The sequence below is a fragment of the Giraffa tippelskirchi genome, chromosome 1, assembly GCF_054371585.1.
Source record: "Giraffa tippelskirchi isolate mGirTip1 chromosome 1, T2T-mGirTip1v1.2.pri, whole genome shotgun sequence".
Taxonomy (NCBI): domain Eukaryota; kingdom Metazoa; phylum Chordata; class Mammalia; order Artiodactyla; family Giraffidae; genus Giraffa; species Giraffa tippelskirchi.
In genome coordinates this window covers 172,244-191,385 of record NC_137275.1, presented here as the reverse complement: position 1 = coordinate 191,385, position 19,142 = coordinate 172,244, and the positions used below count along the sequence as shown (strand labels likewise).

The 19,142-nt window shown below is 51.9% G+C and overlaps 2 protein-coding genes across 16 annotated transcripts in view; one reads left to right on the top strand and one right to left on the bottom strand.

The window, feature by feature from the left end:
• Positions 1-931: 931 nt before the first annotated feature.
• On the top strand, positions 932-2,062 carry TMEM271 (transmembrane protein 271). Its single transcript, XM_081576933.1, has one exon. It carries the CDS (start codon positions 932-934, stop codon positions 2,060-2,062), a length of 1,131 nt encoding a protein of 376 aa, XP_081433059.1.
• Positions 2,063-13,099: 11,037 nt separating this feature from the next.
• The window catches only part of PIGG (phosphatidylinositol glycan anchor biosynthesis class G (EMM blood group)), a 40,640-nt gene continuing 34,597 nt past the window's right edge, over positions 13,100-19,142 (bottom strand). For all 15 annotated transcript variants that reach the window (XR_014078874.1, XR_014078870.1, XR_014078869.1 and 12 more), the window contains one exon: positions 13,100-16,821. Coding sequence is in view for 12 of the 15 variants with exons in the window: in XM_081576964.1 (XP_081433090.1) it covers positions 16,608-16,821 (214 nt within the window). In the remaining 3 variants the exon portion in view is untranslated. The remainder of the gene's footprint in view (positions 16,822-19,142) is intronic.

Sequence of the window (19,142 nt, the reverse complement as noted above, 5' to 3'; positions counted from 1 at the left end):
TCCTCCAGGGCTCCCCGAGGCCTCACGCCCCCCCCTCACCGCACTGGGGCCCGCGCTCCCCCGCGGCGCCCGAGGGTCCCGGTACCCGAGCGCCTCCTCCGGGCCCTCCCTCCGCCCCGCAGCTGGACTCGCGCCCTGCTCCCGCGAGGAGCCGGCTCACCCCTGCCCGGGCTCCTCTCTTCCCTTCCCTCCCGCCCGCCTCCCCCGCACGCAAACCCCTGCTCCCCCGGACTCGCCCCTCCCCGCCCGCACCCAGGCTTTCCCCGTGGCCCTCATCGCGGGGGTCCTCTGTTTCCGCACTCCAGGCCAACTTCCTCAGGCTTCCTGATCTCCGACAGGCGGGGGGCGAGGAGTGAGACCCCGGCCCTGTGGCCTGCGGAGCGCGTCCGCGGGGGCCCGAGAGGTGGGAGGCGCTGGGGGTGGGGCCTGGGGGCGTCGGGGGCGGGCGCCCGGGGGTGGGGAGCGGCGTGCCCAGGGAGGCCCGGGCGCTACTCGGAGGAAGAAGGCGGAGAGACGCGGCGCGGGGGGCTTCTCCTTGGGGGGTGGCCGAGGGGTGTCCCAGGGGCGACGCGGGTTGGGGGGGCGGGGGAGGGCGGTGCCTGGGCTGGGCGCGCCGGGCCGCGGGCGGTGGGGGGAGCTGAGCGTCCTGGGAGGGGCGCCGCGGGCTGGGGAGGGGGCGCGCGCGCCCTGCGGTCCTCCGCGCCGCATCGGTTCCCTGCGCGGGGCCGCGGCGGCGGCGGCGGCGGGAGGCGGAGGATGCGGGCTCCGACTGCGGCGGCGGCGGCGGCGGCGGCGCGGGCCCGGGAGGACGCGGGAGGATGAGGAGGAGGCCGGCGGTCCGGCCGCGCGGCGCCGGGAGGAGGCGCAGGCGGCGGGGGCGGCGGCGGGCGGCGGCGGGCGCGCGGGGTGCGGGCCGGCTCGGGCGCGGAGGATGAAGTGGAGCGTCCGCGGGGCCTGCGCCGCGCTCTCCTCCTGCCTCCTGCTCGCCTGCGCGCTCAGCGCCGCCGCCGTCGGCCTCAAGTGCTTCTCGCTGGGCTCGGAGCTGCGCGGGGAGCCGTTCCGGCTAGGGGCGGCCGCCGGCGCCTTCTATTCGGGGCTGCTGCTGGCCGCCGGCCTCTCGCTGCTCGGCGCCGCCCTACTCTGCTGCGGGCCCCGGGACGCGCCCCTCGCGGGGCCGGGGCCGGGCCCGGGTCTCGGGGTCGCCGCCGGTCCCGCGGGGGCTGCGGAGGCCGCGCCGGGCGACCCGGGGGGCGCCGCCGGGCCCTCGGGGCCGGTGAACAGCCAGAACCTGCTCCTGCTCGGCGTCCTCGTCTTCATGCTCGGGGTGCTCAGCGCCTTCGCGGGCGCCGTGATCGACGGCGACACCGTGTCCCTGGTGGAGCGCAAGTATTCCCACTACTGCCTGCCGCCGCGCGCGCCGGCCGCGGCCCCCGGCCCGGCCCCGGGCCCTGCGGCCGCCGGCCCCGGCCCGGCCCCCGGCGCGCCGCGCACCCGCGGCACCTTGGACAGCGCCACCTCCGCCAAGTGCCGTCAGCTGAAGGACTACCAGCGCGGCCTGGTGCTCTCCACCGTCTTCAACTCGCTCGAGTGCCTCCTGGGCCTGCTCAGCCTCCTGCTGGTCAAGAACTACAAGTCGTCTCAGGCCCGGCGCGGCCGGCGCGGCCGGCGGAAGGGAGGCCGGGCCCTGGCGCGGCCTCGCGGCGGCCCGGGGCTCCGCGCGCAGCCGCCAGCCTCCCGGGCGCGGCGGGGCCGGCGGGGCCGGCGGGGGCGGAGGCTGCAGCCGCGGCCCAGCGAGGCTTCCATCCTGTCTCCGGAGGAGTCGGACTTCGCCGCCCCGGGGGACTGCGCGGGCTTCGCGACGCACCACGCGGTCTCCTACATCAACGTGGGCGTCTTCCACGCGTTTGACGAGGCGGGCGTGGAGGTGTGCTGCGGGGGGCACCCGTCTGTGGAGCTGCCGGGGTACGCGCCCTCGGACCCCGACCTCAACGCCTCCTACCCCTACTGCTGCCGCCCGCCCTGCGAGGCAGCGCGCCCTTGGGAGCCGGGCCGGGCCTGCTGAGCCCCTGGGCCTGTGCGGACGGCCGTGCCCGTCTCCCTGCCCTGCCGCGGCGGCGAGGGAGGTGGGGGGCTGGCAGAGCGCAAAACCAAGCCTCTCCGTGGCGCTGCAGCTTCAGGGGCGATCTGGCCCGGCGCCTCTGGGGGCTCCCCGCCGCGAGACTGTCCTCCACTACTATTATTTCTGTGTTTGGGAGGTTTCTCTTCTTTTCTGTGTCTGCTCGTATCCGGACTCCATTTTAAGGTTTACAATAAATATTTTGGGGTTGGCTCGCCCCCACCGCACTTCTCTTTGGCAAGTCCGTTCCCTGGGCGCCCCCGAGGCCCAGGCCCGGGTGAAAGCTCACCCAGCGAGCGGGAAGAACGCTGACTGAGAGAACAGAAAGACGGAGCGGCTGATACTGTCGGAATGGAAGACGTGAAGAAGCACCCACAGCAACACTTTGTACACGGATGTGCCTGCTTTTGTTGATAACTTTCTTACTGTAAAGCTCTCCATAAATAGTGAAAATGTTTGGTAAATTTATTGCAATTTAAAATTGGTGAGTTCCTTTATTAAATTAATTGTTATGTTATTGGAGATAGTCATCAAATTGGGGTTAGAGAATGTCGACACACAAATCAATTTGGGGGGAAAATGATTGAATTTTGTCTGACAGATGTGGCGTTTGAACAGTTGTATTATGCTAGCTGGTTGGCTAAATCCAACCTCTTTCCGAGGCTAACTTTCTGTGTGTATATCAGGTCCCATACATTTCTTTTTCTGGAAACTGGAGATTGGGTTTTTACAGCAAAACTGAGCTTATTTTGGTTAATACATATGAACAATCCAATCCTATTTTGGAAATCACAGTCATAGTTTTTCTGGCAAAGATTATTATCCTGTTGGTTAATTCAGTAATCTGGTAATTTTGGATATTATAGCATTTCATTTGAAATATACCCCTTAAATAGCCTTAATTGATGTGAAGGTCATACTTTTAAATCATTAGGGTACACATGTGTGTGCCTATTTAAACACACAACGTGAAACGCGTTCTGAACGATGGTGAAATGTGTTTCTGCCCAGTCCTGTGGTTCTGACTGGGATCCAGGTAGGCTCTGGATCTTGGAGAAAGGTGATCCAACTACCATGTGCTGGAATTGTGGCTCCAGGCAGGTGTGCTGCTAATTCTGAACGTGCTATAAGCAGAGTCCCGCTTTGGCCCAAATGGTGTGACCCTCCTGCAAAGGGAGTTGAGGATTCACCCTGGTGCCCTGCTGGGGTGAGCACAGCACAGGACACCTGAGGTGAGAAAAGCTAAGGAAATAATGTGTAATCTCTCTCGAGTGTATAGGGGTCCACTTCTAATCGTGGAAAAGCAGCCAGACTTGGTGTTGGAGGGTAGTTTCCAGGTGCGGGCTCTGGGATGAGACCAGCTGCCCTGCCCCAAGCCAGAGCTCCTCGGTACCCAGGTGACCGAGTCCAGCATCTTACCCATGCCCAGCAGGGCCACCCAGCCGCAGCAAAGGCTGCTCGAGAGGAGGGCCCGCTGTCCACACAGAGAAGCGGGGGCCTGTCGCCCTTCGGGGGGGCAGAGCTGTCATGCTGACGCTTGGACAATCACTGAGAAACTCGGGGATTCTGATCACAGGGGCCTTGCGCAGTGTCTTCTCCTTGTTATGCTGATGCCATCCGAGGAAAAAGAATCATTCCGGGCCAATCTCCCAGGTCCTCAAACCCAGACCTCTTCAGATAATGGTCCATACTAGGCCTTGAGATTCAGCCAGGGTGAGGGCCCAGCCCAACTAGTTCCCCTGCTGGTCCTTAGCACCTGACCACCCACCCCCCCACGACACACACACACCACCAGCCCACTGGCCATCAACCCAAGCAGAAAAAGTGATAAGTGGCAGCAAAAGAGACTTTTGAAAAGCTTTTCCCCATCTACCTAGATCAAATCAATAAGGCAAGGCTGCTCCCCACTCATGGAGCACAGACCTCAGGGGCAGCTGCAAGGCTGACTTCCCAGAACCACATGAGGAGGCAGCCAAGCTAGGGTGCACCCAGGGAGTGGGCACACAGTGAGCTCTCTCGGAAGGCTGCTGGGCAGGGACCACTGGAATGGAGCAAACGCTCGAGCCGCGCGGACACCTGTCAGACCTTCCTGTATCCTTCCTGTTTCCTGAGGTTCTGTCTTACATGGTTTGTTTTTCAAACTTGCAGGCAAAATCAATGACCTCGCTAAGGTTTCAGGCTTCCCTTGGGATGAGGCAGAATGGGATGGGGCAGCAGAGGGCATCCAGGGGTACAGACAGTGGCTTCCCCCCGTCAAATGTACATGTGACCAAGAAGTTAGATGGGATTTTTAAAGAGGTGTTTCTAACTCCAGAATATGGTTAAGTCCACTTTACAGAAGCCGATATAATGATATGGGATACCAGGGTTTTATTTTTTAAAGTTTGCTAAAGAAATAAAATCTCCACTATGCCTTCCCTCAAATTGTTCTGCAGACCAGCACTCAGGGAGGCACTGGAGAGCCGCCACCTCGCCTCTTTCTAACCCTTGTGATGGCTCCAGGGTCCTGGGAGGTTAGCCAGCTCATTCATGCTTTTTCTCCTTTTGAAAATTTACGGTAGTTGTTTAGAATTGATTCTTATGCTCCTTGGAAACTAACCCAGCTCTTGGAGTGTTCTTAAAATATGAGTCTTACTGTACTTCCCACACTAATAATAAACTCTTGGCCTGGTGGAGGCCAAACCAAGAGTTTATATCATGATGAAATACCAAATTAAATAAACACATTTTTGTGTTTTTACTTTGTTTAATTTTAAGTTTGTAAGTTATTTTAAACATAAAGTTTGTTTACATTTAAAAGAATGACTTAATTAACAACACACGACACAGTCACCAAACAAACCGGTGTTTCCTTAATGTTGATGAACAAGCGCTCCCAGGGTGGCCCGGCTCACATGCCTTCCGCAGGCAGAGGAGGTGCTCTTGGCCACACAAATCTCAACTACAAAACTGAATTTTTGACTGATATAATTAAGGAATCATTTCATTTAAAAAATCAGTCAGATGGTGCTTGTGGTGAAGATCAAACTGCTGGTTATCAATGTTTTTACTCTTGGCTAGTGTCATGATGCCATGCAGGTGGGAACCTCAAATATGTGCAAATGCACACACATGCACACACGTGTGCACGCATACATGTGCATGCAGTGCACACTTGTGTACACAAAACCACATGTGCACATGTGTGCACATGTGCAGGTGTGTATATGCACATACATGTGAATGTACACGCAGGAATACATTTATGTGTGACAGATGCATGCACATATGAGCTTGTGTGCACATAGGAATGCACACAAATGAACACATGCATCTATGCACACATATACCTGTGTTTACACTCCCAGACATAACATGTTTGCAAACACATGCACCAGTGCGTGAACACACACACAGACACACACACTGCCTCCTGGTGTCTGAGGGCCAGGCCAGTGGCCTGCCTGGGACACTAGAACTCCAGGTGCAGAGTGTCGGTGGAGTGGCCTGGCTGTGGGCTGGTACCCCTGGCTGAGGCATCGTGGAGCACGCTTATGGGGAGCACTCCTTGGAGGATTCTGTGGGTGCTGAGCTGCATGTCGGCCTGCACACTCTGTCACATCCAGGCTGGTGGGACGGCTCCTCACCCAGATGGCAGCACAGTACAGCCAGCCACACCAGGGCAGCGTCAAGGTTGGGTCCAGGTTGGTGAGGGTGTGCGGGTCGAGCTCCCAGGCTCCCGGGCAGCAGTGTGGCAGAGACCTCTGAGTGACCCGCTGAGCCCTGCTCTGGGCACAGGCCCCTTGCAAGCCCTCACTGTTATTGCCCAAAGCGCCATTTTCTCACCAAAATATGAATGAAAATGAATAAATAAGAGACTCTAAGCAAATGAATTCTGGCACGTAAATAAGTATAAATTCTTTATATACCTGTGAACTTCTTTTTATAGGAGAGCAAGCCAGCAGCCTAATGTTAGGTGGTTCATTTTCTAGATGATCTGATATCTTTGTTTAATTTGCTACTTTTCAGCACAGTAATTACAGGAAAAAACTCAACAAAATGAAAAATAAAAATCTAACTTTGGAAAGTAGTGCCCATACATCCTTACATCCCCAGTTTGAATTCTAAGGACTTCCTGGGGGTGGTGGGAGAAAGCCTAGGGGTTCCTGTCACTGTTTTTAATGGTTTTCTCAAAATCTCCACATTTGGAGGGTCATCCTCACACAGGTGAGTTTCATCTAGAGAAGTTCTGTCTCTGCCTTTTCATCTACCATCGCTCCTGTACAGAATGTCAACAGAAATCCTGTTCCTTTTGAATCGATGCAATCTGTGTTAGAGCACAACACTTTCCTCACAGCGGTCACTTCCCCTCTGCCTCTGTGTGACTCTGGTCCTGGTCCAGCAGACTGTGTGCTCAAGCCACCTGGGCTACATCGAGGGCAGGAGGGCCCAACAGGCCGGTCAGGGATGGAGACCGCTGTGGCCCTTCCTCTGCTGCCTGTGGCTGCAGAAGGGAGCCCTTCTCCTGACGCCCAGGCCCAACTTTGCCCTGTGCACCTGCTGTGTGCTCACACTGTTCCTGCACCACCAGCCTGGGCCCTTTATCAGCTCTACTCCTGATACGACTTTCTCCTAAAACACGTGTCAGATCGTGGTGTCCTTCCCAGGAACTTCCAAGAACTACCTTTTCTGAAGAAAAAGTAAAACCTCATGGACCTGACCCAGTCTGACCTTTCAGCCCTCTCTGTGGGGCACAGGGGGCTCTTGTCTGGGGCCCAGAGAATCAGTAAGTGTGGAGACCGAAGCTGTTGTGCACCGTGGACATGTCAGGAGGTGGGTGTGAATGGGGAGGCAAACCAACTGGTGTCGCTGAGCAGGGAAGATGATAAGGGGTACCAGGATGTAGGCCAGGAACATCTCAGCGGCCTGGAGCATCTCAGGGACCTGGACCATCTCAGCGGCCTGGACCATCTCAGGGGCCTGGACCATCTCAGGGGCCTGGACCATCTCAGGGACCTGGAGCATCTCAGGGACCTGGACCATCTCAGGGGCCTGGACCATCTCAGGGGCCTGGAGCATCTCAGGGACCTGGAGCATCTCAGGGGCCTGGACCATCTCAGGGACCTGGACCATCTCAGGGGCCTGGACCATCTCAGGGACCTGGAGCATCTCAGGGACCTGGAGCATCTCAGGGGCCTGGAGCATCTCAGGGACCTGGAGCATCTCAGGGGCCTGGACCATCTCAGGGACCTGGACCATCTCAGGGGCCTGGACCATCTCAGGGACTGGATCATCTCAGGGGCCTGGAGCATCTCAGGGACCTGGACCATCTCAGGGGCCTGGAGCATCTCAGGGGCCTGGAGCATCTCAGGGACCTGGACCATCTCAGGGGCCTGGACCATCTCAGGGACTGGACCATCTCAGGGGCCTGGACCATCTCAGGGACTGGACCATCTCAGGGGCCTGGACCATCTCAGGGACTGGATCATCTCATTGACCTGGACATTGTAGGAGCTTGTTTTAGTTCCCTGGACTGTGTCACACTACATGGATTAAAACAACAAATATATGTTATCTCACAGTCTGGAGGCCAGAAGTCTAAGGTCAGGTAGTTGGCAAGGTTGGCTCCTTCTTGAAGCCCTAAGGGAGAACTCATTCTCTTCCTCCCTCCAGGCTCTGGGAGCCAACAGTCCTAGGCATACCTGGGCCCATGGATGTACCACGTTATACCTGATCCACTTTTGATGGCCTCTGGCTCTCTGTGTGTGCCCTTCTCTGGTTCTTATAAGGACTTCGTTGGCTTTAGGTCCCTCTCTAGTACAGAGTGATCTGCCAAGACCCTATTTGCAGATAAGGTCATGTTCTAGGTGAATAAGAATTTTGGGGACTGCATTGAACACTTTTGAACCTGGTACGACTCAGGTGCAACTGTGTGGCCTGTGCCCTCCTTCCTGCCTGGGGCCAGCTGCTGAGAATACCCAAGGAGGGCATCCCTTCCCTGAGCCAGGGTGCAGGGGTGAAGCTGGTGGTGCCCTCGCCATCTGTCAGATGAACATTAAAAAAAAAAGCTGAAACAGTGAGATTAATCACCCAGGGGGAAAACTTTCTGAACATCTGGCGTATTTGCAAGCGTCTTCCGGTGAGAGCGCCCGTGATCTGGTTCTTTCCTGCCTGGCACATGTTGCTTCCTCTTCTCAGCAGCTTGGGGGGGGGGCAGGGGTAGGCATGGCCTCTGTGCCAGAGGCTGGAGTCCTGCTGGAGACTCCACTCCCATCCAGTGAAAGGCCGGAGAGTATGCGCTCTGAAGGGGCCTCTCTGCCTGGGGCAGTGTGGACTCGGCAGTGGCCTCAATCTTGCTCATTTTAGGGACTTTTTCTCCACCTGCTCCTCCTCCCGGCCTTGGCTCACACAGTCCCCTCAACATGTGTGTCCGTCCCTGGACCCTCACCCCCATCTCGTGTCCTGGCCCTGCTGGGACGTCGCCTTTGCTGGGAGCCTCTTCCACGTGCACCCGCAGGGCCGTCTGAGCCGTCGGCCCAGGAGGCGGCACCCCCTGCTCCCGTGGAGTGGGCCGGCCCCGGGAGCCCCTTCTGCCTTTGAGTGTAGCTCAGGTTAGTTTTCCTTAAATGCAAGATTTCAGTTGTCTACCACCGTGGAGCTGCCCAGAGCTGTGAGCTCTGCCACTTCCTGCCTCCCTCACCTCTTGCAATCGCCAACCCTGCCTGGAGGCGGGGGAAAGCTCCAGGAGTTTCCCGAGACCCCACCTTCACCTGCCCAACCAACTAGCCTTGCCCGAGCCTGCATTCCAGCCCGAGTCCTAGGCCCACCACCATCTGTCAGTGTGGTGTCATCTGACCAATGGCCAGTTTGTGTTGAGAGCTCTTTATGGGCCAGGCCCTGTGCAACAAGCACTTTAAGATTGCTGTCTCATTAATCCTGGAAACAGCTCACTTCAGAGGTAGGAAAACCTAAGCTCAGGGAACGGGCTATGTGCCTGGGATGGAGCTGGTGTGAGAACAGGGGTCTGGGCTCAGTTCTTCGCTGTGCCCAGGCCCCTTGCCTTGTTCCAGCCACAAGTGGGACCAAGGTTCTTTTTCCAAGTGGCATTTGTGGGCATTTTGTGAGCGCGGGTGTGGCAGTGTAGCAACCTCCGGCTCTCTGCAGACCTGTGCTTTCAGCAAACAGCCTGCCCACTGCCCTCCTCAGGGTCCCTTAGGACCCTTAAACTCAGACTTTTGCCAAAACGCAGCCTCTCCTTGTTCTCTGTTGAGGGGCTCCACCCCTATGCCCGTCACCAGGGCCGTCAATACAGCCTCTGCTAATTTATCTCCGTGTTCATTCAATGGCTACCCCGGGGACTGGATGTCGGGAATTCCAGAGGGTGCCCCATGCTCCATCCTGCCACTTGCCCTGATGCAAATGCCAAGTGCCACTCTTGGGAGACTAGAGAGTAAAGAGATTTTTGTATATATTTTCCATACTAAGTGAAGAAATCTGGTTGTATATTACACATAAGGCACATCTCAAAGTAGACCGGCCGCCATTCAAAGACTTGACAGCTGCGGTGGTGACTTGCTGCTGACCAGTCTAACTTAAGTGTCATGGCAGTCCAAGCTCAGGTTGGAAAAGTGTTTACAGACACAGAGCATTTCAGAAAGGAGTGAGAGCAGAGAGCAGAGACAATGAGGGCCCTGTGAGCACAGCGGCCGATCTCCTGACAGGCCAGGTAGAGCTGATGCTTTTCATGGGTTGTGAAGTGAAAGGCGCTCAGTCGTGTCCGACTCTTTGCGACCCCATGGACTCTACAGTCCATGGAATTCTCCAGGCCAGAATACTGGTTGGATAGCCTTTCCCTTCTCCAGGGGGTCTTCCCAACCCAGGGATCGAGCCCAGGTCTCCCGTGTTGCAGGCGGATTCTTCACCAGCTGACCACAAGGAAAGCCCGAGTACTGGAGTGGGTAGCCTATCCCTTCTCCAGTGGATCTTCCTGACCCAGGAATCGAACTGGGGTCTCCTACATTGCAGGCAGATTCTTTACCAACTGAGTTATGAGGGAAGCCCTTTTCATGGGTTAGTAGCCAATTTTTATAGCCTCAAGACAAAAAAAATTCCTGCTGGAAGGGTGGCATTAGGTGATTGGTTAGGATGTTATACGGTGACTACTGGATTGGGCCTCTTTGCCTGTTTTGGAGTCAAGAAGTCTGTTAGTGGATTGGGCCTCTGCCTATTTTGGAGTCAGGAAGCCTGTTAGTGATGATCGGGGGTACTTTTGGCAATGGTTACAAAGGGTTTCAGTCAGTTCTGGAAATGGCCTTGGTGCAAGGCCTTGCACCCACGACCGTGGTATGGGACTGTGTTCTTAGGACACCTCTTCCCCACACACTTCCTTTATTTTTATCAGGAAGGATGTTACATCTAATATATTGCAAGTAATATAATACATGCATCAAAAACAAAACACAAAGCAGTTTAAAATATCATTTCCCATGTTCGGTCCACAGTTCTCTTTTATTGTTACATATGTGAAGTGTCTACGAGCAACTGGAGTGCCCCTCACCCTCTGGGTTACTCTCACCTCCCGCTTGTCGTGGGTCACGCCTGGAGTGTTTTTGTGCTTCCACAACAAAAGTGTGTGTCTGTGCATGTTATATAGTGTTGCCTGCATGTTTTCTAAAAATTGAAATATCGTTGACTTACAATGTTAATTTCTGCTGTACAGCAAAGTGATTCAGTTATACATATATATTCTTTTCCATTACGGTTTATCATAGGATACTGAATATACTTCCCCGTCTTCTACAGTAGGACCTTGTTGTTCCTTCACCCTATATATACGAGTTTGCATCTGCTGATCCCAGACACCCACTCCACCCCGCCTCCACCTCCCTGCCCCCACTCGGCAACCACAAGCCTGTTCTTTATGTCTGTGGGTCTATTTCTGTTTTGTAAGTAAGTTCATTTGTATCATATTTTAGATTCCACATGTGATATCATATGGTATTTGTCTTTGTCTGACTGACCTCACTTAGCATGATAATCTCCAGGTTCATCCATGTTGCTGCAAAGAGCATCATTTCATTCTTTTTTTTAAAATGTTGTATTAAATATTTAAAATGTTGTGTTGGTTTCTACTGTACAACACCTTGAATCAGCCATAATTATATATATATATGTTTATATACATACATATATCAGTTCAATTCAGTTCAGTTCAGTCGCTCAGTTATGTCTGATTCTCTGCGACCCCATGGACTGCAGCACGCCAGGCTTCCCTGTCCATCACCAACTCCCAGAGTTTACTCAAACTCATGTCCATCGAGTCAGTGATGCCATCCAACCATCTCATCCTCTGTTGTCCCCTTCTCCTCCCACCTTCAATCTTTCCCAGCATCAGGGTCTTTTCCAATGAGTCAGCTTTTCACATCAGGTGGCCAAAGTATTGGAGTTTCACCTTCAACATCACTCCTTCCAATGAATATTCAGGACTGATTTCTTTCACGATGGACTGGTTGGATCTCCTTGCAGTCCAAGGGACTCTCAAGAGTCTTCTCCAACACCACAGTTCAAAAGCATCAATTCTTCGGCGCTCAGCTTTCTTTATAGTCCAACTCTCACCTTCATACATGACTACTGGAAAAACCATAGCCTTGACGGACCTTTGTTGGCAAAGTAATGTTTCTGCTTTTTAATATGCTGTCTAGGTTGGTCATAACTTTATTTCCAAGAAGTATGCGTCTTTTAATTTCATGGCTGCAGTCACCATCTGCAGTGATTTTGGAGCCCCTCAAAATAAAGTCAGCCACTGTTTCCCCATCTATTTCCCATGAAGTGATGGGATCGGATGCCATGATCTTAGTTTTCTGAATGTTGAGCTGTAAGCCAACTTTTCACTCTCCTCTTTCACTTTCATCAAGAGGCTCTTTAGTTTTTCTTCGCTTTCTGCCATAAGGGTGGTGTCATCTGCATATCTGAGTTTATTGATATTTCTCCCGGCAATCCTGATTCCAGCTTGTGCTTCATCCAGTCCAGCGTTTCTCATGATGTACTCTGCATATAAGTTAAATAAGCAGGGTGACAATATATAGCCTTGACGTACTCCTTTTCCTATTTGGAACCAGTCTGTTGTTCCATGTCCAGTTCTAACTGTTGCTTCCTGACCTGCATACAGATTTCTCAAGAGGTAGGTCAAGTGGTCTGGTATTCCCATCTCTTTCAGAATTTTCCACAGTTTATTGTGATCCACACAGTTAAAGGCTTTGGAGTAGTCAATAGAGCAGTAGTAGATGTTTTTCTGGAACTCTTTTGCTTTTTCGATGAGCCAGCGGATATTGGCAATTTGATCTCTGGTTCCTCTGCCTTTTCTAAAACCAGCTTGAACATCTGGAAGTTCATAGTTCACATATTGCTGAAGCTTGGCTTGGAGAATTATTTTACTAGCATGTGAAATGAGTGCAATTGTGCAGTAGTTTGAGCATTCTTTGGCATTGCTTTTCTTTGGGATTGGAGTGAAACCTGACCTTTTCCAGTCCTGTGGCCACTGCTGAGTTTTCCAAATTTGCTGGCATATTGAGTGCAGCACTTTCACAGCATCATCTTTTAGGACTTGAAGTAGCTCAGCTGGAATTCCATCACTTCGACTAGCTTTGTTTGTAGTGATGCTTCCTAAGGCCCACTTGACTTCACATTCCAGGATGTCTGGCTCTAGGTGAGTGATCACACCATCGTGATTATCTGGGTCATGAAGATCTTTTTTGTACAGCTCTTCTGTGTATTCTTGCCACCTCTTCTTAATATCTTCTGCTTCTGTTAGGTCCATACAATTTCTGTCCTTTATTGAGCCCATCTTTGCATGAAATGTTCCCTTGGTATCTCTAATTTTCTTGAAGAGATCTCTAGTCTTTTCCATTCTATTGTTTTCCTCTATTTCTTTGCACTGATCACTGAGGAAGGCTTTCTTATCTCTCCTTGCTATTCTTTGGAACTCTACATTCAGATGGGTGTATCTTTTCTTTTCTCCTTTGCTTTTTGCTTCTCTTCTTTTCACAGCTATTTGTAAGATCTCCTCAGACAGCCATTTTGCTTTTTTGCATTTCTTTTTCTTGGGGATGGTCTTGCTCCTTGTCTTCTGTACAATGTCATGAACCTCCGTCCATAGTTCTTCAGGCATTCTGTCTACCGGATCTAATCCCTTGAATCTATGTGTCACTTCCATTGTATAATGACAAGGCATTTCATTTAGGTCATACCTGAATGGTCTAGTGATTTTCCCTACTTTCTTCAATTTAAGTCTGAATTTGGCAATAAAGAGTTCATGATCTGAGCCACAGTCAGCTGCTGGTCTTGTTTTTGCAACTACATAGAGCTTCTCCATCTTTGGCTGCAAAGAATATAATCAATCTGATTTCGGTGTTGACCATCTGGTGATGTCCATGTGTAGAGTCTTCTCTTGTGTTATTGGAAGAGGGTGTTTGCTATGACCAGTGCATTCTCTTGGAAGAACTCTATTAACCTTTGCCCTGCTTCATTCTGTACTCCAAGGACAAATTTGCCTGTTAGTCCAGATGTTTGAGTTCCCACTTTTGCATCCCAGTCCCCTATAATGAAAAGGACATCTTTTTTGGGTGTTAGTTCTAGAAGGTCTTGTAGGTCTTCAAAGAACCGTTCAAGTTCAGCTTCTTCAGCATTACTGGTCGGGGCATAGACTTGGATTACCGTGATAGTAAATGGTTTGCCATGGAAATGAACAGAGATCATTCTGTCATTTTTGAGATTGCATCCAAGTACTGCATTTTGGACTCTTTTGTTGTGATGGCTACTCCATTTCTTCTAAGGGATTCTTGCCCACAGTAGTAGATATAATGGTCATCTGAGTTAAATTCACCCATTCAAGTCCATTTTAGTTTGCTGATGCCTAAAATGTTGATGTTCACTCTTGCCATCTCCTGTTTGACCACTTCCAATTTGCCTTGATTCATGGAGCTAACATTCCAGGATCCTATGTAATATTGCTCTTTACAGCATCAGGCCTTGCCTCCATCACCAGTCACATCCACAACTGGGTGTTCTTTTTGCTTTGGCTCCGTCTCTTCATTCTTTCTGGAGTTATTTCCCCACTGATCTCCAGTAGCATATTGGGGGAGTTCATCTTTCAGTGTCCTATCTTTTTGCCTTTTCATACTGTTCATGGGGTTCTCAAGGCAAGAATGCTGAAGTGGTTTGCTATTCCCTTCTCCAGTGATATATATATGTATCTCACCTCCCTGTTGAGCCTCCCTCCCCTCCCCCACCCCACCCGCTAGGTCATCAGAGTGCCAGACTGGGCTCCCTGTGTTATTCAGCAACTTCTCACCAATGCTCGTGAAAGTGTACATATGTTGATGTCACTTTCTCCATCCACCCCCCTCTCTCGTCTCCCCACTGTGTCCACACGTCCCTTTTTCCATCTGCCCCCCTCTCCTCTCCCCACTGTGTCCACACGTCCATCTCTACACCTGCGTTTCCATTCCTTCCTGTAAATAGGTGCACCAGTACCATTTTTCTAGATTCCGTATATATGCATTAATATACAGTATTTGTTTTTATTTTTCTGACTTACTTCACTCTATAAGTCTGTAGGTTCTTTCCATCTCACTAGAACAGAGTCAAATTCATTTCTTTTTATGGCTGAGTAATATTGCATTGTGTATATGTACCACATCCTCTTGATTCATTCATCTGCTGGTGGACATTCAGACTGCTTCCATGTCTTGGCTACCGTGAATAGTGCTGCTACCAACATAGGGGTACACATTTTTAACCCTACTCAACGGTCTCATACTGAGAAGAGTTGCTGGACCCAGTTCCAATGACCGCATGTGGAGGCTTCTCCTGACCAAGCAGCTCTCTGTGGCAGTATGGAGTCCGTGAATCCCACTCAGTCCTGGCATTATCAACCCAGATATAGAATCAGATCCCGCCCTCCACTTCCGACAACACCAAACCCAGGGCCAGGTTGCTGCCTGTGCCTCTGACTGACTGACTGTCAATCAGAGGCATCCAAGAGCCTCTCTCCTCTGCTCATTCCCTTAACTGGATAGAACGGCTAGCAGAGTTCAGGGAAACATTGTTTACTCACTAGTTTGATGATTTACTGTTAAAAGATATTAAAGGATATGAATTAAGAAGCAGATGAACAGACATGCAGGGCAAAGTCCTGAACAAAGGCCTTCTTTTTTGTGGAGCTGGGGGCCCAGCACGCTGGCACATGGAACCTTCCTGGTTCCCTGACTTGGGAACTCTCAAAAAGGGTAAGAAAGCACTCCTTTTTTTTTTTTTTTTTAAAGGGAGGATTCATTATATAGTGAAGATTGACTAAGTCACTGGCCAATAGTGATTGACTCACCAGGAATCAGGGGGCAGGCCTGGAAGTTCCAGCTCTCTAATCACCTGGCTGGTTCTCCTTGCAACAAGCCTCCATCCTGGTTGTTGTTCAGTTGCTCAGTCATGTCTGACTCTTTGTGACCCCATGGACTGCAGCACGCCAGGCTTCCCTGTCCTTTACTATCTCCTGGGGTTTGCTCAAACTCAAGTCCACTGAGTTGGTGATATCAACCAACCTTCCCAACCTCTGTTGTTCCCTTCTCCTCCTGCCTTCAATTTTTCCCAGCATCAGGGTCTTTTCCAATGAGTCAGCAATTCAAGTCAGGTGGCCAAAGTATTGGAGCTTCAGCTTCAGCATCAGTCCTTCAAATGACTATTCAGCACTGATGCCTTTATTTTTCTTTAAAATGGTATATTAACACGCAATAGGGGCTTCCCTGGTGGTTCAGATGGTAAACAATCGGCCTGCAATGTGGGAGACCCAGGTTTGATCCCTGGGTCAGGAAGATCCCCTGGAGAAGGGAATGGCAACCCACTCCAGTATTCTTGCCTGGAGAATTCCACAGACAGAGGAGCCTGGTGGGCTACAGTACTTGGTGTTGCAAATGATTTATATCTTTATTTTTAATTGAATATATTTATTTGAAATGTCTTAGTTCTAATCTTAAATGCCATAAATGCTGACAGATACAGCCCACATAAACCCAAGCTTCTGTGACCCCTGGTGGTTCCTGGATCATAAAGGCCTTGGGCTCTGCAAGGGGACCCTGGCAGCAGATGACCCTCGTCCCACAGAATCCCTGGACACTAACAAACCTGGAAACTTTGTATTCTTCAGTTTAAACACATATATTTGGGTAACTTATCCAGAGGAAATTAAAAGCTCCGAAGTTCCTGGAGTGATTGTCAACAGGGACATATGATGCATATCCAAACTAAGGACTTTAAGATGAGCTTTTAAAACTTACTACTCAATCTAAATTCAAGTACAGTAGTCAAAGAAGTTGAAACTATTCATCAACCTTATAGAATTCACATCTTTTTTTTAAAGAATAATCTTGCATTTAAACAGATATCCTTCATGATACAAACCCATGAAGTAAACAATAGAGTTTAAAAATATATAATTTTTCCAGTGTCTTAATAGCTCAGTCTAAGACTTTGTGTTGGTTTGGTCCATGGCTGTGAAGAATATACAGACAGCAGCTGTGATGAGAAGATGCATTCCCTCATAGAGAAGTTTTGGAGAAAACACACTCCATATAAATAAGTGATAACGCAGGGATGTCACCATAATGATATACACAGAAACTGGAGTAGAACAAATGAGCGCGTAGCAGAAGCAAGCACGACCCAGCGCCGAGCCGCTGTCAACAAAAAGGGAAACGTGCATTACAGCGTGCCACTCTGGATCGTGCAAGTCATGGACACACATGTAACCACCAGGGCACGAGCCCTGGAGTGAGTCCTCAAGCCCAACCTTGTGTCCCACTTGGGGTCCAGCCCCTCAGGCAGGGGCTCTGGGAGAGCTGGGCCTGAGGCATCACCTCCTCCCCTCCTGGGGCGTTGGCCCCTACACCCAGCACAGGAAACCCCTGGGGATGGGCCTGGTGGACAGGCCTCAGCATGAGCTCCGCTGCCTTCCTGGGCGCCAGGGCATCTGTACTCAGCGGGAGCCTGCCGACCCCACGGCTCTCTCGACCAGACAGGAAGGTAGGGAAACTCAGGACACTGACTTGCTTGGGTTGAAAGACTCTGAATGGGTTCCTTCCATAGTGACAGCCCCAGTGAGGAGACAGTTCCTGTAACCTCAGCATAGGATAATTTGCAATTGAGGGGATGAACGGAGGCCCTGCAGCTTGGACCAGCTAGGCTGTCCCCACTGCTAAGCTCTAGAACAGATGCCAGCTCCTCAGTAGAGGGGCATGGTCCACCTAGGGCCTAGTTTTTGAGCCATTAGAAATACATTTTCAGAGCTTCCTTGGTGGCCCAGTGGTTGAGAATGTAGCCTTCCAATGTAGGGGACATGGCTTAGATCCCTGGTTGGGGAACTAAAGTCCCACATGCTGCGGGGCAGGAAGACCCTGCGCCTCAACTGGAGAGTCTGCCTGCTGAAAACTACAGAGCCCATGTGCTCTGGAGCCCATGTGCCACAGTCAGAGAGAAGCCCGCATGCTGCAATTAAGAGCCCATGTACCTCAACTAAGACCAGATGCAGCCAAAAATAAAAAAAATAAAAAATTTAGAAAAATCACCTCCCTCTTAAAAAAAAAAAGTGTTAGCTGCTCAGTCGTGTCCGACTCTTTGTGACCCTATGGACGGTAGCCCCCCAGGATCCTCTATCCATGAGATTATCCAGGCAAGAATATAGGAATGGGCTGCCATTCCCTTCTCCAGGGGATCTTCCTGACCCAGGAATCAAACAAAAAAAAGAAAGAAATTTTCTTTTTCTACCACTTTAGTCTGGTTAGTTTTCTGATTTTACTGGAAAAATAAAAACAGAAACAATGAGTGAAACTTGACTGAAAATGAAGGAGAAAAACTTTTTCTAAAATAAAAGAGAAACGTTCCTTAATTAGGGAAAACATCATACAACACTCCCCAACTGACTAAAATGCTTTCAACTCACTTAAAAAACATGCAAACATCTTTTTTTCTCCCCAATACAAGTGTAATAGATGTCAAGTGCCAGGAAAATCAAGCTGTGATTTTAGCACCAGGGAAGCTGCTCTTCACCGAAGACGGGGCTCTCACGACCCGGCTTTCACCTGCCCTGTCCACCCGCTCGGCTGGCCTGCAGTCACAGACGTGGTGTGTGCTGAGCCGGTACCACAGCAGGCAGCCCCCCAGAGCAGGGGGAGCACACCTCACCTTCTCACGGCCCAGATGTGTGAAGGGACCTGCCAGTCTCCTGACCCAACCAAACCCACCCGAGGGCTGTCCAGGAACCCACAGCTCAGGGGCGATCTCACAGCCAGGGAGGGTTCACGTGCAGCATGAATAACGGAAGGGCATCCCAGGCCACACACCCACCCCATGTCCCTCCATGGCCACCGGCAGGCACCCGGCTCAGGGGCGCGGACGACCAGACCAGCAGTGGCTGTGAGTCGGGGGAAGTCTGTCCACTGACGCCCCAAAGGCCACCTGAAGGCACCTCCCGTCCTCGGGAAGCCTGCGGCCTCAGAGCAGGAGCTCCCTCCTGAGCAGGAGCCTCCCCAAAGTCCGACTCGAGTCTTGTCAGCCTCACACTGATGCTCACCTTCACCCTGAACGTCCACGGGGACATAAGCGTGGGGGCGGAGGGCGAGGCCTGAGGCCTGTGTCTCAGGACCTGGTCTGGGGGTGAACCTGTGGGACTGAGAAGAACCCTTGACGGAGGCCAAAGAAGTGGGGTTCAGACGTCGGGTCAGCAGTCACCCTAGTGAGGCCTGTGCTGCTCTCTGGGGTAGGAAAGTGGGGACCCTGAGGCAGGTGGAGACAGGAAGCTCAACCCCCCTGGGCTGGAAGGGTCCTCCTGGGGCCTTCCTGACCAGCGCAACCGCCCAGTGTGTGAAGGGGAGCATGTTAGGGGTTCAGAGACGCTGAGGGAGCCCCGACATACAGACACTGCACTCCTCACACTGCAGCACCTCACAGGGGTCCACAGCCCACGGCAGCAACACCAGCACCCTGTCTGACTGATGTGGGA

Bases quoted from the DNA above. Each gene is read 5' to 3' on its own strand.
- TMEM271 (XM_081576933.1), top strand. From the start codon at position 932: ATGAAGTGGAGCGTCCGCGGGGCCTGCGCCGCGCTCTCCTCCTGCCTC.